The sequence below is a fragment of the Dermochelys coriacea genome, chromosome 4 (assembly GCF_009764565.3).
Source record: "Dermochelys coriacea isolate rDerCor1 chromosome 4, rDerCor1.pri.v4, whole genome shotgun sequence".
In the NCBI taxonomy this organism is placed as follows: domain Eukaryota; kingdom Metazoa; phylum Chordata; order Testudines; family Dermochelyidae; genus Dermochelys; species Dermochelys coriacea.
The window spans coordinates 9,231,576-9,255,920 of NC_050071.1; the positions used below are offsets into that span (position 1 = coordinate 9,231,576).

The 24,345-nt window shown below is 43.2% G+C and overlaps 1 protein-coding gene across 9 annotated transcripts in view; it reads right to left on the bottom strand.

The window, feature by feature from the left end:
• Positions 1–19,539: 19,539 nt before the first annotated feature.
• The window catches only part of CENPC (centromere protein C), a 71,316-nt gene continuing 66,510 nt past the window's right edge, over positions 19,540–24,345 (bottom strand). For all 9 annotated transcript variants that reach the window (XR_006280765.1, XM_038400621.2, XM_038400623.2 and 6 more), the window contains one exon: positions 19,540–19,804. Coding sequence is in view for 8 of the 9 variants with exons in the window: in XM_038400621.2 (XP_038256549.1) it covers positions 19,762–19,804 (43 nt within the window). In the remaining variant the exon portion in view is untranslated. The remainder of the gene's footprint in view (positions 19,805–24,345) is intronic.

Sequence of the window (24,345 nt, forward strand, 5' to 3'; positions counted from 1 at the left end):
TTGATGAACCTTTGGTCTGACCCAGTATGGCCATTCTGATGTTCTTATGTTCTTTGCATCAGGACTGGGAACTTGAAATCCAGTCTGGAATTAAGTACAGCTGGTCAAAAAATTGTCAGTTTTCCCTGTGAAAAACCTGACATGAAGAATCTCAAAGTGAAATTAAATGAAAATTTCTTCTGTGTCAGTTTTCAAAATGCAAATCAATTCAAAAATTCTCCTTTTGTTTTAAAATTTCCAAAGAAAAATGGAATAAAAAATGACGTTTTTCCTGTGAGACATTTTCATTTTTGATTAAACCCATTTTTTCAAACAGCTCTAGGGTGAAGAGGGTCTATGAAAAGGATAGGAAGCCAACTTCGAAAAGTACGCAAGGTTCGCAACGACCTTCCTTTATTTCAGGCCAGTGAAGGCAAACGGCATGCTAAAAATGGGGAAGTGTTATTGTACCACAAGGAACATGCCATCAACAGCAAAGGGGGAAACTAAAATGTCCTAGTTGTACCGAGAGAGACACTGCAGGGACAAGAAGGACTTTTGTATTAAAAATGCATAATTTAATCAAGAGAAAGCCACTAATTAGGTGAAAATATGCAGACCTGATATTGGCTCTTTAATATTATAGTGTTCTTAGATTCTGCAATAATTTCTTACAGGACCACCAAAATGTAAACTAATATAAAAAGAAAGAGTTAACAAAATCAAGGGATGAGATCAAACATTGCTGATCGTTTGCAGTATCCTGCTGACTTGTGATATTAAGTACAGCATAAAATGCTCAGCATAAAACACAACATGCATTCAAGCTCGTATTTTGCCCCTGGTCACAGTGGCTTGAAATGAACACGGATGCACTTGGTCACCTAGTTAGTAAAACAGGAGTTAGGGAGTATGATGCAACACTCTCAATCTCCCAGCTAAGATTGAGTGTTCACATGTGGTATGCACCATGTTCTATACTTTCCCTTCCCTCCCCCGTTTTCCAAATTAAGATGAATAGGATGTTAGGACTTGGGGTAATGCCAACTCTGTACTAATTGGACATTACTTCTCGGGTACTCAGTAGCTTGAGGTTTGTGGTGGGAGGGGTTCCTTAGCGGGCAGATAAGCATACTGACAGGCAGCATAATAGATGTTTTACTCTACCATAGACCAGAGGTGGACTCATGGTCTCCTGTTCCTTACCAGTGGACGGCTTGTAGACTTACTGACAGCTATTTAAAATGTTATTTGCACTTCTTCAGCATGTCCTCTGAGGATCTCAACACTTTATCTGTGTCAATTATGCCTCATAATTAGCTATCATCTGCATTTCACAAATGGGTAAAGAGAGATTAATCGACAGGTCCAAGGTCACCCAGCTGTCATACAGGAGTCCCTTACGCATACAACAGAAGGGAACCCTGATAAGATCAATACATTTCCAACCTGAACATTTTCTAAATCCAAGATATTAAAAATGTCCAGACTAACTGGTATTTAAACACAGATGAGCCATCCCATAAGAATGTAACTTTATAGATTCATAGATACTAAGGTCAGAAGGGACCATTCTGATCATCTAGTCCGACCTCCTGCACAGCGCAGGCCACAGAATCTCACCCACCCACTCCTACGAAAAACCTCACCTATGTCTGAGCTATTGAAGTCCTCAAATCATGGTTTAAAGACTTCAAGGAGCAGAGAAGCCTCCCTCAAGTCACCCATGCCCCATGCTACAGAGGAAGGCGAAAAACCTCCAGGGCCTCTCCAATCTGCCCTGGAGGAAAATTCCTTCCCGACCCCATATATGGCAATCAGCTAAACCCTGAACATATGGGCAAGATTCACCAGCCAGATACTACAGAAAATTCTTTCCTGGGTAACTCGGATCCCATCCATCTAATATCCCATCTCAGGGGATTAGTCCTATTTACCCTGAATATTTAAAGATCAATTACTTACCAAAATCCCATTATCCCATCATACCCCATATCCCATCTCCTCCATAAACTTATCGAGTAGAATCTTAAAACCAGATAGATCTTTTGCCCCCACTGCTTCCCTTGGAAGGCTATTCCAAAACTTCACTCCTCTGATGGTTAGAAACACACAGCAGAAAAAAAACAAACCATTCTAGTAGTTATGAAAACCATTCAATTTAAATCAAAAGTTTTCATATAGCCACTGTATTAGATTGTTAGAGTTAGCTTGAATGCTTCAGTTTAATAGGAATGCTGGCTGAATTTCTGACAACCTTGTCAGAGATGGTCTTCTAGGTGACACAGCAGGTCCCTGGCAGAGCTGGGAGTAGAACCCAGGCCTGGTTTCCATTCCTAGTCTAGTGAGATCGTGGATGCAGGTAGTCGGCACTAGGAACAACTGGAATGTACATTATATACTCTTAAAAAGCTGTCTTGGGGGAAACATCTGTAACTCAACTTGTCTCAAACACTGAAAATGGGCCACTCCCTTCCCCTCTGTCTAACTCACCATCCCAATTTAATATTTCCGATACAGCGACCAATATCAGAAGAATGATGCTCTTGTTGTTAAGGCACTAGGCTAAGACTCAGGAGATCTTACACGTCAGCCCCTCCTCTGCCTCAGGCTGTCTGAGACACCTTGGGCAAGTCCCTTAACCTCCCCGTTCCTCACATCCCCATCTGCACAATGAGGGTTATATATTTATTTTGTAATAGTGCCCTATTGTGCCAGGCACTGTATAAACACAACAAAAAGACAACAATACTTTACTGCCCCTACCCATTTAGACTGAAAGCACTTCAGGGACGGAATATTTATCACCTTGTTTGTACAGTACCTTGCCCCATGACATCCTGATCTTAGCTGGGGCCTCTACATGCAGCTGGAATACAAACAATAATAAAAATAGGAAAGAATAAGGTGAGTCTCAGAACTAGAGGAATTTGCACTTTATGAGAGAGAGAGAGAGAGAATTAAATAGAACAACCTACGTTAAAAGAAACGGAAAATACAAAATTACAATATCAATCCTCCGCCTACGCAAAGGGGTACTCAGGTATTATATCAAACAAAACAAATATTTTATTTACTTTTTGCATTATTTTCCTTTTATTTCATTTTCTACATTAAGATTAAAGATTCATTATTTCTAAAAACACTCAAGATTCCCTCTCCTTCCTCTCTATTTTCTTCAGTCTCAATCATCAGATACCTGCACCTGCACTTAAAGGACTCAATAAATGTAACATTATTATATTATATACATATCAGCTATTGATAGTGTTATATAAGTGCTCGAGAGCAGTTATGGTTTCATATATACAGAGCCAGATTCTGCTGTCAGTATACTCCAAATTTATACTGGTGTAAATGTGATCTTTATTTTCTTCTAATTACTATAAAACATTCAACTTTCACTGCAGTTAGTGACAGCTAAGGAAAGGTTTCCAGGGAGCCATTTGCCCCACCCCCAGCTGGTGAATGTTCAGTCCAGCAATTTACATGTTCTTGCCTTAAAGATTCAGAGCATCATGTCATGCCGGTTGCTGAAGTGATGATATCATTTCCAGGTGGCACTCCTGAGAATGACTTAAATAGTCAGCCCCGCACATTTCTGTGAGTCACGTGTAACCTAACCGTTGCCGTGTATTCGAGGGAGATAGGGGACTTTCCACGCTCTTGTTAAGGTCAGTCTCCTGCTATGTTAGTTGGGTGGCCAAAACTTGGAAGCAGCTCAAGTAAAACAATGGGAGAGTTTACACATTCGCACAGCTGTTCATCTCGCCAGAGAGGCTTGGGGGGTAGGAACTAACGATTCAAATAATGTTCTGTGTTTCTCTTGCGCGGAGGCACTAAGGAATGGGTCTGACAAGCTACAAAACACCTTTCAACTTTCAAAACCTTCCTATCAATCATAACGTGTCCCTTGCTGATTGGTGACACGAATTCCCAGTTGTTTAGAACCTTTCTGTGCCTCAGTTTCCTCTTCTAGCTATGGTACCTACATGGCCCCTATCACCATAGTAACTGAGCACTTCATTTCTCTTCATAACATCCCGGTGAGGGAGGGCAGTGCTATTACCCCAATGTACAGATAGGGAACTGAGGCACAGAGAGACTAAGTGGCTTGCCCAGGCCCCCCACAAAAAGCCTGTGGCACAGCAGGGAATTGAACCTTGGTTTCCCAAGGGCCAGACCATCCTTACTTTCCGGATAGGCCTCTGTGAGTGGGGGTGGTAATGTCTGCCCGCTGAGATCTATAAAGGGCCATTAAGTACTAGCTATTATATTGAACCACAATCAAGATTTACACACCCAATTCCACCTTTTCACCACCCAAACCATTTTCAGCTGAAGAAATCCAGACAGTTTGGCTGTTGCAGGATGCAGCTGGGAACCGACACAGCAGCAATGATGCAGGATGAGTCATCCCCAGGGAAGCTTGCCCAGCACCAAGCTGAAGGCGGCATTATCACGTTTCTTTCCTAAGCCCTAAATTCCCACACCATTTTGCCAAAAGACTAAAATCAGGCTGACAAAGAACCACCTGTGGATTGTCCTCACACCCTGAAATCAACCCCCCCTTTCTTCATAACGCTGGACCATTGTGCATATCGAGATGCACAACTGTGAACAGAGTGTAAAGCCAGAAAAAGTTACATCCAAACAACCACTGCTCTGCTTACATTAAGCTTATAACATTCTCCTGAACATATGGAGATTATTCTAAGATGGCACTTATATCTAGTTATTACAAACAAAGGGAATTTGGGAAGGAACCATGCATCACCCCCTAAGCAACTGGGGAAGAGAGTCTTTAGTTCATCTGAACTTTTTGCCCTAGGAAAACCTGAATGGGAGCATTGGCAATTGAATTCCACTTCATTGAAGTGTGAGCCATTTCCAAAGGAATAAAAAAACTCTTTCACTACCAAGGTGGAAATTGAACATGTAAGCAACAGGTCTAGGAGGAAAGAAAGGACTTTTCTGCAGAAAGACCTCGTTAGTTCCCTTACATTTTACTGACCTCTAGTGGTGATTTAGCGGAGTGGAAAATATACTTCTATATATACAGTATATGCATGAGTGTACGCACACAAGGAATATGGGTCCCATATTCTGTATTAGAAATGTGAGTTTATCCACTACTGTCAATGGACAAGCCACGCTTGTAGGCAGGGTGGGGACTTGCCACTTATTGCTAAGAGGAGATTTTTGCCCTTCATGGTAAGGGAAGAAACAGCCCCATCGCTTTGTCTGTACCCTTGACATTCAGACACACTGATGAGGGGTGCGAACAATATAAAAAGCCAACACGTTCTTCCAAAAAACAAAACTGCAATCTAGTCTGGGAAGGAGTTTGCAGCTGACAGTCAGAGCCGCCTTTCAATAAAATGCTCTTCTCTATCCACATATCCCTTTGTTCCCATATGCATATTTTTTTTTTTTTTTTTTGCTAACTGCTCTCCACAGAGGAGAGAAACTTTCCCTGTCAGGTGACCCCCTCGGTTTGATTATATTTGTATTGCTGACTTCATAGCCACTGTAGCTGCCTGCTCTAAATGTTAAGGCCTTCACTGCTTGGGTCCCCGCAGCTTGGCCACTCGCACGGTGGTGTGAGTCTACAGCACACTCATGTCTGCCGTGCTACAACTTGACACGTGGACCCTGCTACTGTGCATTAAAAGTTCTGCAGCGTACTTCGATGCACTCCGGTTTCAATCAGCAGTATGTCAAAAAGCACTACAGAACTTTTAGCACCCGGGAGCAGGGTCAACACAGCTAGTCAGGGTGCGGCAACCCAGTGCACTGTAGATTCCCCCCGGTTTTCTGGGCACTAATTGCTGCGTTGACAAGCCCCGAGAGGACACCAAAATAAAGATGTTAGTGTCTATCTGGTATCAACACTCACCTAGTATTTAGAATTAGCAAACAGATGGGATATAAATATATTTTAAAAACACTGCATTTAGGGGCTGATGCTCGTGTCAGGTCAGTTTTACATAGTATAGCACCACTGACTTCAATGCAATTACTCCTGTTTGTACTGGTGGAGGTGAGAAAAGAATCAGGCCCAATTGATTAACTACTGCAAATAAGGGAGAACAAAACAGCACCTTAACAGGAACTAAAGAAGTGACCCCCCCCAACATGAGAACAACGAAGTCAACCTGAAGAAGTCAGTCCAAGGCTTACAAGGGGTTTGAGAGATGTCAGGTAAAAATCAAATGAGCAGACCAAGCATGGCGTTTTGGATAGAAAAGCTCTCTCTCTCTCTCATGGATTTGGTTCAAGTAAAGACCCTATCCAGCAGAACTGTCAGTCAGTCTCTGACAGGTTGTCAGAAGATATAGCGGGGATTACACGGGGCCTCTCTAAGAAAGAATCAGTGGTGGTCACTGGGTAGTGCAGATTTCTTAAAATTGTCTGCACTTTAGTTTGTGTGTTGCCAGCTGATCTAGAACAAAGTTTGGTTTTATTGGCTCCTGTAAATCCTGGTGTACCAGAGTTAAAGCACGTTGTCTCTAGCCATGCTGAGGTTTTTGCCTTGCTTACCTTACCACCCCTAAGGTGGGTAGCAAAGTAATCATCATTTATAACCCCAAATGGTGAAAGGCAGGACATGTGCTCTGCAGATTCTGGCCTTGTTCTGTGCAACTCAAGCACAAGGCCCTTCCCCAGGCCACAGAAAGAGCTGCAAGGAAGGATGTCATACCCTACGCCATCCGTAGAAACATCTCACGGGGTGGACTCAGACCTGAAGAAGGAAATGGCCGAAGGTACATAGTTTGCATGAACACCGAGAAAAAAAAAAAAGCAATGCAAAGCATCACAAAATGGCAATACACATTGTAGAACCAGCAAGCTATTTCCTGACTGTTACTTTGTTATGTTGCATCTCTTTTCCCCCCATTGTCTGTGTTTTGTTGATTTAGCCCTGGGAACAGGGACCTGTCAATACAAGCCTGTGAAGAGCTGAAGAATAATAGTTACCAACATAATGCACGGCTACTAATTAATTACACGTCAGGTTAACGGACTTGCCTGGCAGACACTGAGATCTAGGGGGTTAGGCTTAGGTCTGGGTGCCAGGTGACCTGGCATCAAGTGTTGGATCTGACTTATTTGCTGTGATCTTGGTCAAATCACTTACCTTCCCCCCTCTGCACCATGGGGATTTCAGTACTTGCGTATCTATTTCACAGGGATGCTGTTAGGATCCATTAGGAATATTTGTAGCCAGATTTTCTGAAGCATTCAGCAGCTCCCCTTGTTTTCAAACATATTCCCTGCCAGCTGGTTGTGTTCGCAACTGGAGCTGGCAGGTGCAGGGCACTTTCCAAAATCTGTTAGTTGCCCAAATGGGAGCAGAGCTGTTTTGAAAACCTGGCCCCCAAACTCTCTATTTACTTTTTAGTTTCTGCCCCTTTCCTCGGTCCTGAGCCTGGAGATTTTCAGGCCATAGAAGGTAAGGAATGGAAAGGAAAATATGGAGGAATGTTTGGCACAAACCATCCTCTCTGGTGAGAGAAGCCGATTTAAAAGGAAAATGAGAAAGTTCCTAGAGCAGCAATAAAGCATTTTGAATTTTATTGAGGGGAGGGAACAGCAGCAAAAGGAATAACCAATAAGGCCAATCAATCTCCACCCACATTTCCCAGCAAGTAAGATGATCCGTTTCCTGGTACCTCTCACAATTCTGCCCAGCCTTCCCAGTGACCCTGAGGCCTCAAAGCAGGACACCAGAGTTTGTGCTACATGCATGCACAGCTAGCAATTTTAGGCATTCCCTGTGAAAATCTCTGGCCTTGGGATGGTGCCATAACCAGAAACGCAGCTGCTGTGACAGTAACAGAAATATTTACCAGACAAGACCGGGCACAAAAGTAAAGTCTGCCTGAGATGGACCAGACACAGCACGGCTATCAGGTGCTGTCTGCAGCAGTGGAGAAAGCACTGAGGCACTGGGGCAGGGGTGTGGAACTTCCATATCCTGCAGCACCAAACATTCAACAGGGTGAGGAGATGCTTGTTCCACCCCAATGAATATGGCTTTGAAGAGGGCTTTCATGAGCTTAATGCCAGGGGTGCCTCACAAATGGGAATCCCTAGAGGACCTTGTAAAGACTCAGACTGATCACCAAATCAAGTCAATGGCCGCAGGCCCCAGGCTCTTCACCAAAGGCCTTAGCAAGCAGAATCCTACTTCCAAGAGCTCATTTTCTGGGATAACGAACTAGCTACTAACCTAAACTACACTTGCCATGAACTCCTGAATGCAGCAATCTGGCAGTGAATGTCCCCGCCTGGTGTCTTCCTCATTGCTGGTGGGACAGGCAGAGGTTCCAGCGGCTAGAACGCAAGTCAGCTTACAGAGCGCTCGAGGCTGCAGGTAACTGCCCTCACACCAGGGCTCTCGAGTTCCTCATGGAAATCAGCTCCTCACTTTTAAGCCAGCCAAGGGCAGACAGCTGGGAACAGCAGCCCTGCTCTCTTCCTTTTTCCTAGAGAGAGACTGCTGGACAGTGGCTCTATTGCTCCTCTTTGCCCTCCTTGGTGAGGAAAGTGTTGGAACAATGGTCTGCTCAAAGCCCAGCTGAGGGATCCAGGAGCCCTGTGTGAGCTTATGCTCTCTGGTCTTACCTGTGTTTGTTCTCCGTCCTCTTTTGGGGGTGGTGAAGTGTGGGGGAGTCTCTCAAACCTGCAATTAACAACCCTGAGTCTGCATTATAAATACCAGGCTGGCTGTCTCTCACAACTTGATTTCCTTAGGCTCTGTATTGGTCCAAGACCTGCTTCTACTGGAATAAATGTTAAATTGCTGAGAAGAGGCTAAAGGAGCCTTATTTCATGTCTTATGTTGGCAATAGTCAACCACGGGAGCTCCTGACCTGTTACTAAGCGCTTGCCATACTTCCCCCTGCAGATCTTAGGCACTAAGTTATGGTATGTTTGTTTCTCTCATACAGGGCAAGCAAGAAAGATAGCAAGAAGGAAAGATACCAGAATCTGAGATCACTACTCTGAGCAGGGCAACTCTCCTCCAAGACAGTATAAATGCAATGCTCCTCAGACAATATTATAAGCGGTCTCCCTGGTCATGTTGTCAAACCAGAGCCAGACTATCTGGGCCCCCGTAAGGATGTTAGCTGTCAGACGGTGATGCTCTCAGCTCTTGAGTATAAGGCGAAGTCTGTCCCATACTCCCTGCCTGCTGGTTTTGGCATAGCTCTTCCGTCCCACTGTCAGCTGCAGATTGTTACGTAATTAAAGAGGAAGACTAGAGGGGAGAGTGCCCCTCAAATACAGAGGTGTGTGTAGTCCAGCACATGCCTCATTACCAATACCACAGGCAAGTGGAGCCCTGGAGTCAGAATGGAGGATAAGGGAAAGCCTGACACAATACCAAAGGAGACAGCCATCAAACTGTAATTGTGTCCACCTAGTCTTATCACTCTGCTTACGCATAAAAAACCTTCCCCCATCCTCTCAATTCCTCACATTACCAAGCCTGTGGTCCTGGTGTCCTGTGCGTTCTAGCTAGGTCTCTCTCACACAGACAGTGTACAAAATCCAATTCAGAATAGTTAGTGACGGAATATCTTTCATATGATGCCAATAATTATTTTGTTACAACTGCTTATTACCCATGAAACACGAATCTGTTTTTGCGAGAGCTGAGTCCCAAGAGAAAGCAATCAGACCATAGCACTCCAGTGTACTTCAATTCAATGCAAACGATATAGTGGCCTACAGGAGTGGGCAGATCTGATTTAAACCAGATTAGACAACAGCACTGGGAAAACATACTGTAAGGGCCAATCCTGAACTGCAAGGTGCATGGGTAATGTGATCTCAAGTAATAAATCTCTTCCTTCTCTATCAGACAACTGAGCAGTCCCGAAGTCTTGCTAGTGTGCTAAAAGCAGTGAAGTGTTTATCTCTATCATACCGCAGTGTGCCTCAGAGAAGTGCAGCTCCTCCAACAAACATGTTCTGATGGCTCCCCTAGGGATGGCCAATGCCATTATAACCCTGTACTATAATTAAGTCTCCTGTGTGCACATGTTGTACAGAGCAGGATAAAGCGTTGGTCAGATTCTTGTTTAAACTAAGGCCTTTTACTCTACTGTGCCAGTATAAAAGGGCATTTGTGTGAATCAGAATCAGGCCCATAGTCTTGTTTTCTGTGTAATATTACTCCTCAAGAAATATGCAGTGCTTTTAACAAGTGGAAGATTTTCCCTCACTCTGAATTTGAAACCAGTTCAGCCTCCTGCCCTTTTGAGCCCTGTGAAAAGCATTCCTTTGGGCTCCTTGCCACGTCTCAATCCCCATTCTGTCTAGTGGTTTCTGACCTTTCAACGGTGACAAGAAACCACGAAGCAACAGGATTGTGATCACTTGAACAACTCTGGAACCATATACTGGAGGAAGGGCCAAGACGGGCTCCCTGCTTCCTAAATGAAGCAGCCATACCTTCTGTTTTAGTTCAATGCATTGATCTGACCCAAGTAATAGAGAATCTGCTTTGAGTTGCTATCCTTGGAAGAGATTTTCAAAAGTGCCTAAGGGATTTAGAAATGCACGTCCCATTGATTTTCCATGTTTAAGGGATTTAGGCCCATAAATACCAGTGAAAGAGCCTTATGCTCTTTGGAAAATCTCCCCTAAAATGTACAGAAATGCAGAAAACCCTTGTCTATTGTATTTAGAAAAAAGTTAGATATTGGTGTTTGCAGTTACTTAACGCTAGCACAGTTGTGACAAGGGTAGACAGAAGGCAGGCCTTCCTGCTGCTTGGCTCTTTGAATCAGAGAAGAGTGGTAAGTGCAACCCCTCATTCTATCTGCAATTAAGTGCATATTCTGCACCAGTTCTGAGATCTCTAGGCAGCTACCAAGAAAAGGGCGCTGGGCTGTGTCTATGTCACTGCTCAACTGGTAGTTCCTTTTCAGTCGAAAAAAAGAAAAACTTAATTGCTTTCTGCACTGCAACAGGACTAACAATATCACATTGCAATGAACAACAAAGCTCATTAATAAACATGCAATGCTGGGGGAAAATTCCACTGAACCTCCTCCAGCTCATTAAATCCGTAGACGTTTGATGGGCATTAAACAAAAGTGGGAGGCTGAGTGTGGTGCTGGTGTGGCTGGCAAACAGACAGACAGATCTCACAGCATCCACCAAGGAAAAGAAAAGCAATTACATATGATATTTAAAAAATATATCATAACATACAGCATTAAAATATTTCATGATTAATTGCTTCAGAATAAAACAAAGGGAACACGGCACTCACTTCTCCACAAAATGGAATTAAGAGGAATACTTTTATCAGTGAGGCTATTAAACACAGGAACAGATTACCAAGGGATGGGACAGGTTCTTCCATCATTTGGAGTCTTTAAATCAAAACCAGATGTGTGTCTCAAAAATATTGCTCTAGTTCAACCACAAGTTATGAGCTCCACACAAGAATCACTGAGTGAAAATCCATAGCCTACATTATGCAGGAAGTGAGATTAGATCAACTGTTTTCCACTGGGGTTGAGACTAAACAGGAGTCAAAAGAGGCAACCACTCTGCCCTTCCCATACTGCTAAGTTGGAGTGTGGTCCCATAATAAATGCCATAGTGGGACAACCAAAGGTTGAAAACCCCTCTACTAGCTAATCATAAGCTTTTAAAAAAGAAATGGTTACTAACCTTTCCATAACTACTGTTCTTTGAGTTGTGTTGTACATGTCCATTCCACTGTAGGTGTGTGCGCGCGCTCCAGTGCACAGTTGTCGGAGAGTTTTTCCCTTCGGGGTACCCATCAGGGCATCACAAGCACCCTCTGCTGCCTCGCACACCGTCCACAGGCATAAAGGGTAGAGCTGCTCCTGACCCCTCTCTGTTCCTTCCAACCAGAAAGACCCGATGGACAGGGGAAGGAAGGTGGATCGTGGAATGGGCATGCACAACACACCTCAAAGAAACACCAGTTACGGAAAGGTTAATAATAGTTTCAAGTTGATTGCACATATCCTTTCCACTATAAGTGACTCACAAACAGTCCCAGCTGGAGAGAGGTGGGGGGCTCGGAATCTTTTGAACAGGGACTAGAAGTCCATTAGTCCAAATTTAGCATTGTCTCTAGATTATTAGGAGATGGAGTAGAGAAAGTAAATGTATGACATGATGACCAGGTTGCCACTTTGCAAACATTTAATATGGGAGCATGACCCATACAGGACACAGAGGCTGCTTGGGACCTAGTCAAATGATCCAATGCTCTATCCAGAGACTTCACATTAGCCAATTGGTAACATAGCTGAATACAACTGGATATCCAAGCCAAACTCCGTTGAGTGGATACAGAACAGCTGTTTATTCTGTCTGCAAATGCAATGAACAATTGAGTAAAGACCTGAAAGATATAATATGATCTAAATGAAGCTAAAGTTCTTCTAACATCTTGCGTATGCAGCTCCTCCTCACCTTTATGACCATGAGGCTTTTGGAAGAAAGTCAGCAAGAAGATCGTTTGGCTAATATGAAAACTGGAAATCACCTTGGTAAGAAACTTTGGGTGATGACGAAGGTAAACTTGGTCTGTGTAGAAAACGGTGTATGGAGGATTGATACTAATGACTTCAATTCCCCCACTCTCCTGGCCAACATACTGGCCACCAAAAATGCCATCTTCACAGAAAGGTGCACCAGACAGCAGGTCACTAGAGGCTCAGAGGTAGCGGGGGGGGACCCACCAGTGTCATCAGGCTTCATGGGGGAATAGGATTCTGCACCTGTGGAAATTGTCCAGGCCCTTTAAAAATCTTACATTGGAAAACAGAAAGGGTTATCAACAGGTGGGTGGAAGGCCAAGACACCTGCTGGGTGCACTCTGATTGAGCTGATAACCAATCCTTGATGGTTTAGGGACCGAAGATAGTCCAGCGTGTGCTGAATTGAAGTGAGGACCAAGAAAGCCTCTTTCAGTCTTGACCAGACACAGAACCTCTTCCATTTAGCCAGGTAAGTACTCCTAGTTGATGGTTTTCTACTATTTAGCAGCACCTCCTGAACTTCTCTAGAGCAGTATTTCTCTTCCCATGTTAATCATGAAACTTCTAGGCTGTCAGGTGAAGGGTCTGAAGACTGGGATTGTAGGAGGTGGCCACGATTTGTGAAATCAAGTTTGCATGAAGTGGAAGTGGCAGTGGAGGACTAGCTGAAAGTTCTAAGAGCTCTGAAAACAGTGCAGACAGGGCCATGCTGGGGCAATCAGTATAAGATGAGCTTTGTCCTGCTTGACCTTGCACAGAACTTGGGCAGAAGAGGGATCGGGGGGATGGGAGTTGGGGCAGAAAAGCCTACAGGAATTCCTCTACCAGGGCAGTAGAAAAGCATCATCAATGAACCCAGGCTGTGGCTGTCAGGAGAAAAGCTGGTGACATTTCTGTTGACCTTCTGTTGCAAACAGGTCCACTCAGGGAGCTCCCCAGAGTTGGAAAAAACAGATCTTATGTCTGGGCACAGGAAATCACTAGTGGTGCTTGATAAACAACTACTCAGATGATCTGCCAGTTTATCTGGGCCCTTGAAAGGTAAGCCGCTTCCTGAAGTATAAAGGTGGCAATGCAGCAGTTCCAAAGCAGTTCCCAGCAAAGCAATCAAGACCAGGCACTGCCTTGTTTGGCATAAAACAATACTGTTGTATTGTCAATCAGAACTCACAAGTTCCTTCTCTTGATGTGGGGAAGGAATGCCACGCAAGCTGATCAGATAGCTCGCAATTCCCTGACATATATAGGCAGATTGAGATCTTGGGGAGAACAGAGACCTTGCTTCTGTAGGAGACCCAAGTGAGCCCTCCAGGGCAGCCACAGCTAAGGTAAGAGATTGTGGAAGGGAACTCCCTTGCAGACATTCCCGGATCTGTCCACCAATCTAGGGATGATAAACATTGAATAGAATATGAACTATTAGTCTATGTGGTGCTTCCTTGGAGCATACACCTCAGCCAGCCCTGCAGCAGTCTGAAACATAGCTGGCATACTGCAGAGTGCGCACTGCCACAGGCCCCAGCAGCCTGATGCAGTTTCTACTGTGGTGCCGTGGATAAGCTTTTAAGTCTAGAATGATGATTTGCATAGTTTGAAACCTGCCTGTGGTAGTAAGGCTTTGGCTGTCGTGAAATCACATGACCACTCCAGTAAATTCTATTTTCTGTAGAGAAGACAGGGACTGACTCCTGTGTTAATCCACGGCCAAACCCATCCAATGCGGAACAGATTATGTCTAAACCGGACAACACCTGTGACCTGGATTGGCCTCTTTATTAGCCAGTCATTCAGATAAGGAAAGACGTGGACTTCTGACCGCTGAAGGAATGCTTCTGGCACCGCCATACACTTTGTGAATACATGAGGGCAGCATTGTGAACTGATAGTGGGAACCCACTAATAGCAAATCGTAGAAATTTCCTGGGTCCTTTAATTTAAGAGCAGCAGACCAGTCCCCCAGCTCCAGGAAAGGAATAATAGAAGCTGGGGTGACCATCCAGAATTTTGATTTCTTTAGGAACTTCTTTAACTCTCTTACATCTAAAATAGGCCTGAGACCCCCTTTGCTTTCGGGATCAGGAAGCAACAGAAATAAAAACCCTTTCCACTGAGCAATAGAGGGACCTGATTAATAGATCCCACAAACAGCAGCAATTGTATTTCTCGCAACAAGAGTTTCATGAGAGGGGTCCCTGAAGGAGGATGGGGAAGGGGATGGGAGGAGGGGTAGAATTTGAAGGGCATATCCCACTTCTACCAGATGCAAGGAAACTCTTTATTGCGGGGGAAACACCCACGGGTTCCTAAATGGCCTCTGATACAGCCTCGATCTCCAACTGTATGTGCAGCCCAATAGTGTTTTCAGTATGCCCCATGCTGGAGCTGAGGCTGAAACCAAGGCGGGGAGGTACTGTATGCCGGTTGGTGGGAGTAGCGAGGCTGAGACACATAGGAGCTCACTTCTGACTCTGACGAGCTGTACTCATCGGTACCGGAGAGGCAGGCTAGGAATCAGAAGGGGGTGCTGGCAAGATCATTTGTGGCTCTCTCTTAGATGGTACCATCTTAATTGGTAGGCTAACGGCTGTCCGCTGGTCCCAGGTGCTGAGGATGTGAATCTGCTAGTGCCAGTACCTTGGGCGCCAGTGCCAGGCAAGACCCCAGAACTGTTGGTGAAGGTGGTACTGATAGTCATGCTCTCGCTCGCAGCCTTAAAGGCCTCAGGATTACATGGAACCAGGAAAGTGTTATAGTCCTGTGATACCAGAGTCTGAGGCAATACTGACAATGGCACTTCAGAAGTCATCTAAACAGGCCTGTACTGGGCTCTGGAGTCAATTAACTCCCCTGCACTCCCAAGGGGTGCCTCCTTTTTGAGCACACAATTTTTAATCCTTATTTGAACTCAGTCTCTTTGAGCACCTGGTTTCGAGCATGACTTGTGGTGCTGCCTCTTTGGCACCAATGACACTGATCTGCCTCTTGGTACAACAAGGCCAGAGAAGCTCTGCTAACTGATGCTGCATCACTCAGGACCTGGGCCAAGGTGGACAGTTTTGATGGATGCTGGAGTGCTGATTCCAGATGCAGATATGTAAACTTGGCTGCCCTGTCCTCCTTTGAATGGGACTTAAAGCCCTTACAGAAGCTGCATCTGTCATTTACCTGAGCCTTCCACAAGCACTAAAGGCAGCTGGGATGAGGGTTACTAATAGGCATTGCCTTAACGCAAGAGTGGCAGGGCTTGAAGCCTGGAAGCACGGCATATCTCTGGTACCAAGACTGATACTCAAATTAGGTGCCAGAGACGTACAATTTTTTTTAAATCTAAGCTATACTAACTAAACTACTCGAACTACACAGATTCTTTTACAGCACTAGAAGAGAATTGCAGAGGCAAGAATGGGAGCTCCAACAACCATCCCAGGAGACAGAAAGGAACTAAAGGGGGTCAGGAGCAGCTTGACCCTTTATGCCTGCACGTGATGTACAAGGCAGCAGAGGGTGCTTGTGCCACCACGACAGGTACTGCTGAGGGAAAAACTCTCCAACTGGCACTGGAGCACACACAACTACAGTGGAATGGACATGTGCAATCACTCAAAGAAGAATCTATGCATCTAGATCCCAGGTAGCTTTTAGAAAACCTGATTAACTCTGCTCTCTAATTAGAAACCACTACACAAAGGGGCTATCGTGCAATTTGAAAGGGACAAATTAAGCAGTTAAGTTCCATGTTAGCAGAACATGGTAAGTGCCTTGATTTTGCTGAGTGATGAGTGCTATTTTAGTTAGTTATTATTGTTTTAATAAACTGTTTAGGAAAGTTGGATCTGCTTTTATGTCCACTGTATTATGACAAGAATATCACCTTCCAGTAACAAAGCACACACAGCACTAATGTAGGATGATCATAAAATGCACTGCATTACAGCATTAGAGTTGTGAGAACATACGTCTTTGCAAAGGTTAATTTCTTAATAGTATCTAAAAGGGAGGGAGGGGAAAATGAAACCAAATGCAGAAAGATGCTAGACAGGGCAAGAGTCATACCAAGGTTATAAGGCTATATATTCTGTTAAGGCAGCTGATCCACATCTGAGATGGATGTCTGAAAAAAATGTGACAAGTACAGGAGATCAATATGCATGATACTGGATCACAAGATCAATTTTATTGGACTGCAGTCCTACTGTGAGATTTATGACTGGATCTAATCAGCATAGGAAATGCATGTTCAGATTTTTCAGCTCATAGTAGAGAGAAGAAACCTGCATATGAGATCTGATAGTCCATCCCCCTACAGCGCAGGATTGTTCCCTGGAGTATATTCCCCCCTGCTTTGACCATGCCTTGATAGTTAGACACTAGATAATGGACAAAATTTTCAAACATGCCTGCATGACATTCCATTTTCAGATATGATTTAGGCACTTTGGAACCTAAGGGGTTGTCTTTACTGCAGTGTCAGCCGGAGCTATAATTCAAATTTTGCCCTTAACCTGACTCCCATTCACACACACAAGTCTCTAGCTCAAGTTAAGTGGTGCTTTAAGCTCAAGCTAGCAAGGGGATTCATCTGGGATTGGATGGCACTCCAATGCTGCTGAAGCTTGAGCTAGTAATGCAGTGTGGATGTTACTCACCAGCTGCTAATCCAATCACTGTGTAGCTCCACTGTTGTTTTGCAGTGTGGCTACTGACTCTGCTCTCCCTTGAGCTTGGCTAGATCCAGTGGAGTAACTTGAATGTACTAACTGAACTGTTGCGGTGAATTGCAATGTGATTTAGGGAGACAAGTTGGTGAGGTCATATCTTTTATTGGTTTCCCAGACCTGAAAAAGAGCTCTGTGTAAGCGTGAAAGTTTGTCTCTCTCACCAACAGAAGCTGAGCCAATAAAAGATATGACCTCACCCACCTTGTCTCTCTAATATCCTGGGATTAATAGAGCTACAACAACATTGCATACAATGAAACTTAGGCTAATTTTGGAACTGGGAATTAAACGCTTTGGAAAATGCTACCCGATGGGAGTAAGTTAAACCCTTAGTGAACAGACTGATTTATTGTGATTTGATTTAGTCAGATTTGAAAACAATATCACCTATCCTTATTTTACTTTCCATAATTTCTTATTTTTAAATTCTATTTTGATCAAAAAACATCGGAATTCTTGATTCTGTGTGTTGGATAAACAACCCAAAATTCAGCTAATTCATCAGAACACAGTACTTGTAATAGGTCTATTAAAATTACTTCAGCTCATAGGTGCTGTATATTTTCACACGAGGAAGTCACCCCAGCTCTTTCTCCATTTTTTTTTTTTATAAGGTATATACTTTATTTTAAGCAAAGAGCCAATTCTCCGCCTGTGTGAGAGATCCATCTCACAAAGCTAGGCTTTAAGAAATAAAGCACATCCTCAATTAGTCATGATTCTTCACCACTGAAGTCAATGGGTTTTGGCAATTACTTCAGTGGGAGTGAGATCAGATTCTAACAGCACTGGAATGGCCTTAGCCAGAATTATGCCTTGAAAGAGTCTAGCTGGCAGGATGCCAACAGAGATTTTCCTGTGCAGTGTGAATGGGGGTGATCTGGGTACTAAATTAGTTTAGAAAACCTTGCCAAAGGCCAGATTCCCACACGCTTCTCTACATCAGTTTTATATAGTGTGTGTGTCAGAGGTCACCCTGTTCAGGGTAACTTTCCTCTCTTTTCCCTCCATTCCAAAAGCTTTAAGGTTTCTCTCTCTCTCTCTACCCACACTACGGTACATCTACACTGCAATCCTGGGGTGTGACTGTAGCTCACACAGACATACCAACGCTAACACTGATTAAGCTAGAGCGAGTACCAAAGCAGTGAAGCTGTGACAGTATGGGCTTCAGAACAGGCTGTACAAGCCCACCCAGAACCCTATGTAATTACTTGGGTAGCTAGCATGCACTGAAGCTCCTGCTGCCACGGTACTTGAGCTCACTCAATAAAAGCTAACTCAGGTATATCCACACAAGCTGCAATCACATTCCTGACTGCAGCGTACATAACCCTAGTTTGTCAGTGCTGGTCCAAACTCCCAGCTCTAATCCCTAGCCAACACTGCCTCAGCCAAGACCACCGTCTTCTTATAAACTAAGAACTGTAAAGATGTTTTGTTTCAAAAACACAGCAGTATTCAGAGCTTACCTGAATCCAATTCAGATTTTAAATGGCTCTGGGGAGACCTACTTTTATGACCTATAGTAAAGATTTCTGAGAAGCTGAGCTTCTTGCTGTGGTATTAATAATAGATCTATGCAGATTGATATTCCTGGGAGATAAAAGGAGAGGAAAAATATTAAAAACGGATGCTTCTGGTAAATGAAAAACTAATGGATCATATTTTCCTGAGGGGATGGGAGGTGCTTTCATTCTATTTCACTCTGATAAGTGTCTGAGACCTGCCATAGTGGGTAATGCTCAGAGATCACTGTCTCCAGCTAACAGAGAACGTCTTGAAAACAAAGGGTGCTGAAGGGGATGCAAGTGACCCGTCAGATATCTCAAGATGAGAGTAGCAAGTGCACAGGATTATGCAGCAGGCTCTAACTAAATTTGTAACCCAGCTCAGCAATGAGAAGAATCCTATGAAGCTCACCTTTGGGTGTGGGACTCTGGGCTGCTTGTAAGACACGTAAGACCACCTAGATTTCAATAGCAATTCAGCAAAACAAAATCACAACATTTACAGGCAGGATTTGCAAAAGTGCTTGGCAGTGGCCTAATTCCACTCCCACTGAAGTCAACGATCAAACTCCCTTTGGCTTCAATTGGAGCAGTCAGAGCAGTGAGAAGCACTTTCGATGAAACCCCTGAAAAGTTTCACTGGTGTAGCTCATATTTTAATGAATGTTACAAGTGAGACACTGCCTGTTGTCATACAAACATCTAGATTTTTCTGAAGAAACCCCATAAAGTGCCAGAAAATACATTCTTAAATGCACCATAAAAGTGAAGAATTTAAGGCTCTGATTTACCTTATTTACTCTTTATTGATACAAAACCAGAAATGACTCGTGTGACCACAAATGGTTACATAAATTTACAACATACAGCTGACAAAGAGATCTGTGTCAATGTCCACAAAACAATATATTCCCAGACCTGAAGAGAATTCCAACTGAAAAGTAATTATGGACTTCTTTAGAATCCCCCAATATCCAACGTAAGATGATCTCCAATTTGCTGGACAGGCTATGAGGAAGAAGACTCATTTAATGAATGTTCTATAATTGGCCTGGAATACAAAAAGCATGGAAGTTAGTTTATTCAAACTAGCAGATAAATCTTACAGCAAAAATTTACTGCTCACCCACTTGCCCATATCATAACCTAAAAAAAGCCAGGGAACAGCAAGGCAATTTTTATTCATAGCAGCACGGAAACATTGTCCACATACAACAATGATTTTCACACACACACCCCATTTACACTAAAAAGGCAGATTAGGCTCTACCAGATTAATGAAGTCTGTTAAACCTATTCATTTGACATCTCCAAGATCTTATGGTTCCCTCAACCATTACGTCAGTTGTCATTACAAAATCACTCCTTGCTGTGACACTGCATTTTATCTATAAATGTTATTCATTTACTGCTTTATTTTGTTGATTATTGTGACTTTATGTATATTGTATAGTCACAACAAAAATTATTGAAGAGCAGAAATTGCTGTTAGAACTTTTAGCACACATTTTAATGCACACAGTGCTCACTCTAGATGCACCATGTTACGTGGGGGAGTTTCAACGGGATGCTGAATTTTCAAACTGCTCTAAAATCCCCATATATAATCAGACGAAAAACTGCTATACTAGTTCTAGGCCTGGGGTAGAGTTTGTGGCGCAAGTTTGGAGGCATTTGATCAAAGCGTTCCTAAGATAAACTGACTTATTTAACGTTTTAACTTTCTTCTAGTGCTTTTTTTGCATAGAGATCAGGGGAGGGATTTACAGGCATTACCCACAAAACATTTCACTGGACTTTCCCTGTTGAGATCTAGAGTCCAGGACTAAGAACCAGCACCAAAATATAACAATCTAAAATGTATTAGATTTTCTTTTTAGTTCTGTAAAGTTTCACTGGGTTGCTATGGGATATGTATGAGCTCTGTTAACCACTGTTTCATATGCCTACTGTAGTGGGAGGCAACTTACATTTAGCTTGCTTTGCAAATGGAAGTTGCAGAGTCACTTGTAAAGCCGCTGGGATTAGAAACCAGGACTCTGATATGAAAGACAGTTTAAAAAATTATGACTGAATGTGCCAGAGCTGAAGTACCCTGCAGCAATACTCAAAGGATGTGATTCTGTGTATTAAAGGATTCAGGATGTTCAAGAAATTAAATATGGCCCATGTCCCTGTGGCTGAGACAACAGAGTGAGCAGGGGACAGAGGATTCTATTCAGAGGTCTACTCCAGACTTCCTTTTTGATGTTAGGAAGTCACCTGAGCCAGAATTTTTAGAGGTGGTGGAAATCGCCCTCTGGGGTCTGTATGGAAAACACCACTCCACAACCCCATGAGAGGTAGGAAAGATGGTCTTGTGTTTAACACACTGGACAGGGACTCAGGACTTCTCAGTTCAGTTCCTGGCTTAGCTTTAGTCAATTCACAATCTCAATGCCACAGTTTCCAAACCAGAAGGCTATTTTGGCTCTTCAGGGGACTGAGCATTTTGGCTGGGTTTGGTACAAGGAGCCTTCCAAAGCTGTACAGAGATTCTACATTGGGAATCGCCCCCTGCTTTAAGTGAGGAGCACTCTTTAGAGGTCCTGGAGGGCACCAGGAAGACATAGGATGGACTCTGCAGGTCTAGGGGCCAGTGCTGTGCTTGGTGTAACATTTTTAGTTTAGCAATAGTTATTAGGCTCTGTCTTTTGATGAAATGGTGGCACTTAAAGAGCCATCGTCTTTGCAAGCTCTCCTCAGCATGGGTGCTGTTCAAAGCTGATTCTGCAACCTCTCTAAAATCCACAGAGGTCTGGTTAACTGCCCCCTTTCCCTCCCCCTTCAGTCATGCATTTCACTTCCAATTCCCCGTCCCTCAAATTCCTCCCTCCAGGCATAGCCTCCTCACATGCCCTCCTGAAGTTTATGGTTACCAGCAGAAACAGACCTACTCTAATTGTGATAGATGGAGAAGAGACTCAGGACTTCCATTTCCCCCAGGAACAGGGAAGGGGGAAGCCATTCAGCCCTTTCCCTCTATCAGGAAACCCCTGAGGGATGCAGCTTCAGAGGTCCCAGTGCGAAGGGATTCCAGGGCTCCTCTTCTCTGCCACTACTGGGGAAAGGGGAGTACAGATGACCCACCCCCAGCTCGACTCTGAGGTGAAGTGGGCACGGCCCAGCTCCTCTTCCTCCCAGTGTTGTGCCCAGCTTGTAACTGATCTCCTTGCAGCTCCTCCACCACTAGCTTCCTTTCTCCTATTGGTCACTCAACCGGGTGGGCATGAGGAGGTGCTGAAAGATGAGGAGAACTAGGGAAGCACTATCCCCAGCAGTCATGCCCTCCCTCACTACCCCAACTTTCTGGAGGGGCAGAGGGAGGAAGAGGAAGCGTGTAAATTCACTTGCTAAAATGCCTGTTGACATAGAGTTACAATTGCAGGGACAAAACAGGTCCCTGTGCTCTTCCAGAATGTCAGAGTTTGAGTCCCAGAACCCAAACAACCTAGAAAAGCTGCAAGAAAATGCAGACTTAAGGTGACACTTCCCACACAACGCAATCATATAACTCTTAATCCATAGGAATACAAACAGAAATTGGGAAGGTCACAGTACTTTCCTGTCCCTGCACACAACCCCAGACCAAGACAATTATTCATAGTCCAATTGATCCTCAAAGTGCTCTGTACATCAACAATCTGAGAAGTATTTGCTGCTTATTGGCAGAGACCACACAAATGGACAAAAAATGCTAAGGGAGACATAAGATGCTGTGATCTTCCTAAGGACACCTCAGGGAAGGGACCATAGGGCTCAGAGATAAGGTTGTGTGAGACCTGTCACCTTAGCACTGCTTTGCTTGATTTTTCTAAGGTTTGTGTTTTGGTTTTATAATGACAGGTTTCAGAGTAGCAGCTGTGTTAGTCTGTAATTCGCAAAAAGAAAAGGACTACTTGTGGCACTTTAGAGACTAACAGATTTATTTGAGCATAAGCTTTCGTGAGCTACAGATCACTTCATCGGATGCACGAAAGCTTATTCTCAAATTTGTTAGTCTCTAAGGTGCCACAAGTACTCCTTTTGGTTTTATAATGTTAACATTGTTGGTAAGGTGTAGGTAGAGGGGCTGTATCTTTGCATTTTCTTGTTTTCTAACTTTTGGAACAACATGTTTTGGAAAGGCATAATTTATTCAAATTCTGCATATGAATATTTATAATAGACAAATTGTACATTCACTTGATTCTATTACTTCGAAAAATACTCCACAAATATTATACAGATATGTTGGAATGACAGTCTTAGGAGTTTGTGCTTTTTTTTTTTTCTCCAAAATGCCTATATATGATTTAGGAGCTGGCCTGTGGCCAAATCCCACAAATTTCTCCACAAGCTTAACCCTCTTCACCTGTGCAAAGGTAATACCATCAATAGAACTATTTATGTATGTAATATTAAGAATATGCTTAAGTGTTTGCAGGATCAGGCCCCCTAGTTGTTTGTTGTAAAACAGAATATAATAAATCACAAATTAGACTAAGCAAATCCGAGAGATTTAAAATCAAGCCTGGCACTTTGTCATACATTTATTTAGAATACAGAAAGGTAAGGACATTGAGGCAATAATTCTGATCCCCCAAGTGGATAAATTATGAAACCAGAATTGGATTGTTTTGAGGAAAACTGAGGTGCAAACTGTATTATTGCTAACATACAACTCTAATTGCATTTTTTTTTTCATTTTCTGTCAGGTTCAGAAAGCAAAACAGGTTCTCCGTTTTGTATCTGGAGAGTGTGTTAGTCTGGCCATTCAATGACCAAGTTATTTTACTGAAGCAGAAGACTAAATTAGAGTAAAATGACGACATCTAGCCTAAACTGATTGGATGAGACTGATCCACCTATACTTTCATTTGGTTTATTTAAAGTTTAACCAATACGAATCAGACTAGACACAATGGTCCCTTCCTGGCCTTGGAATCTATGAGCTCTAAAGAGATCCTGAGCCTAAAATACAAAAATAGAAACAAATAGTAAAACATAAAAGTAAACATTCAACATGATCAGAATTTACTTAGCCCTTAAAATATACTGAGCCTTATTTATAAGTTAAAATATTTGTTCAGCTATGACACATGGGTATTAACTTATTCCCACAACTGCCACTGCGCCTTAGCTATGAATTTTCATAAAAGTGTTCAACAAATTCTAGTTACTCAAAAAGCAAGTGTTTGAATTTACCAATATTAGTAAAATCAGCTACATGAATAATGAGGGTACATTTGGTGGGTGCAGCATGACCTCTGCAATTATCATGTAATTGTACTTTATGGGCCAATACTGGGAGCCTCAGACTTTCCTCTCAAGGTTTGTCCTTCTTTCAGCACTTTTTCCCTGCCAGGCTATATAAATAGTCCTACTTCATAAGCTTAATTGTAAATTTGTTTTGATTAATTAGCTCCAGAGCTGACTTGGCATTTATTGAGACATAAGGGAGGGTTCTTGGTTTATTCAATGTACAGACTACTGCACCCTAGGGAAGTCCCCCCATCAGCAATAAAATTTCACAAATTATGTTTGAAAAACTTTTCTATATTTAATTAACTT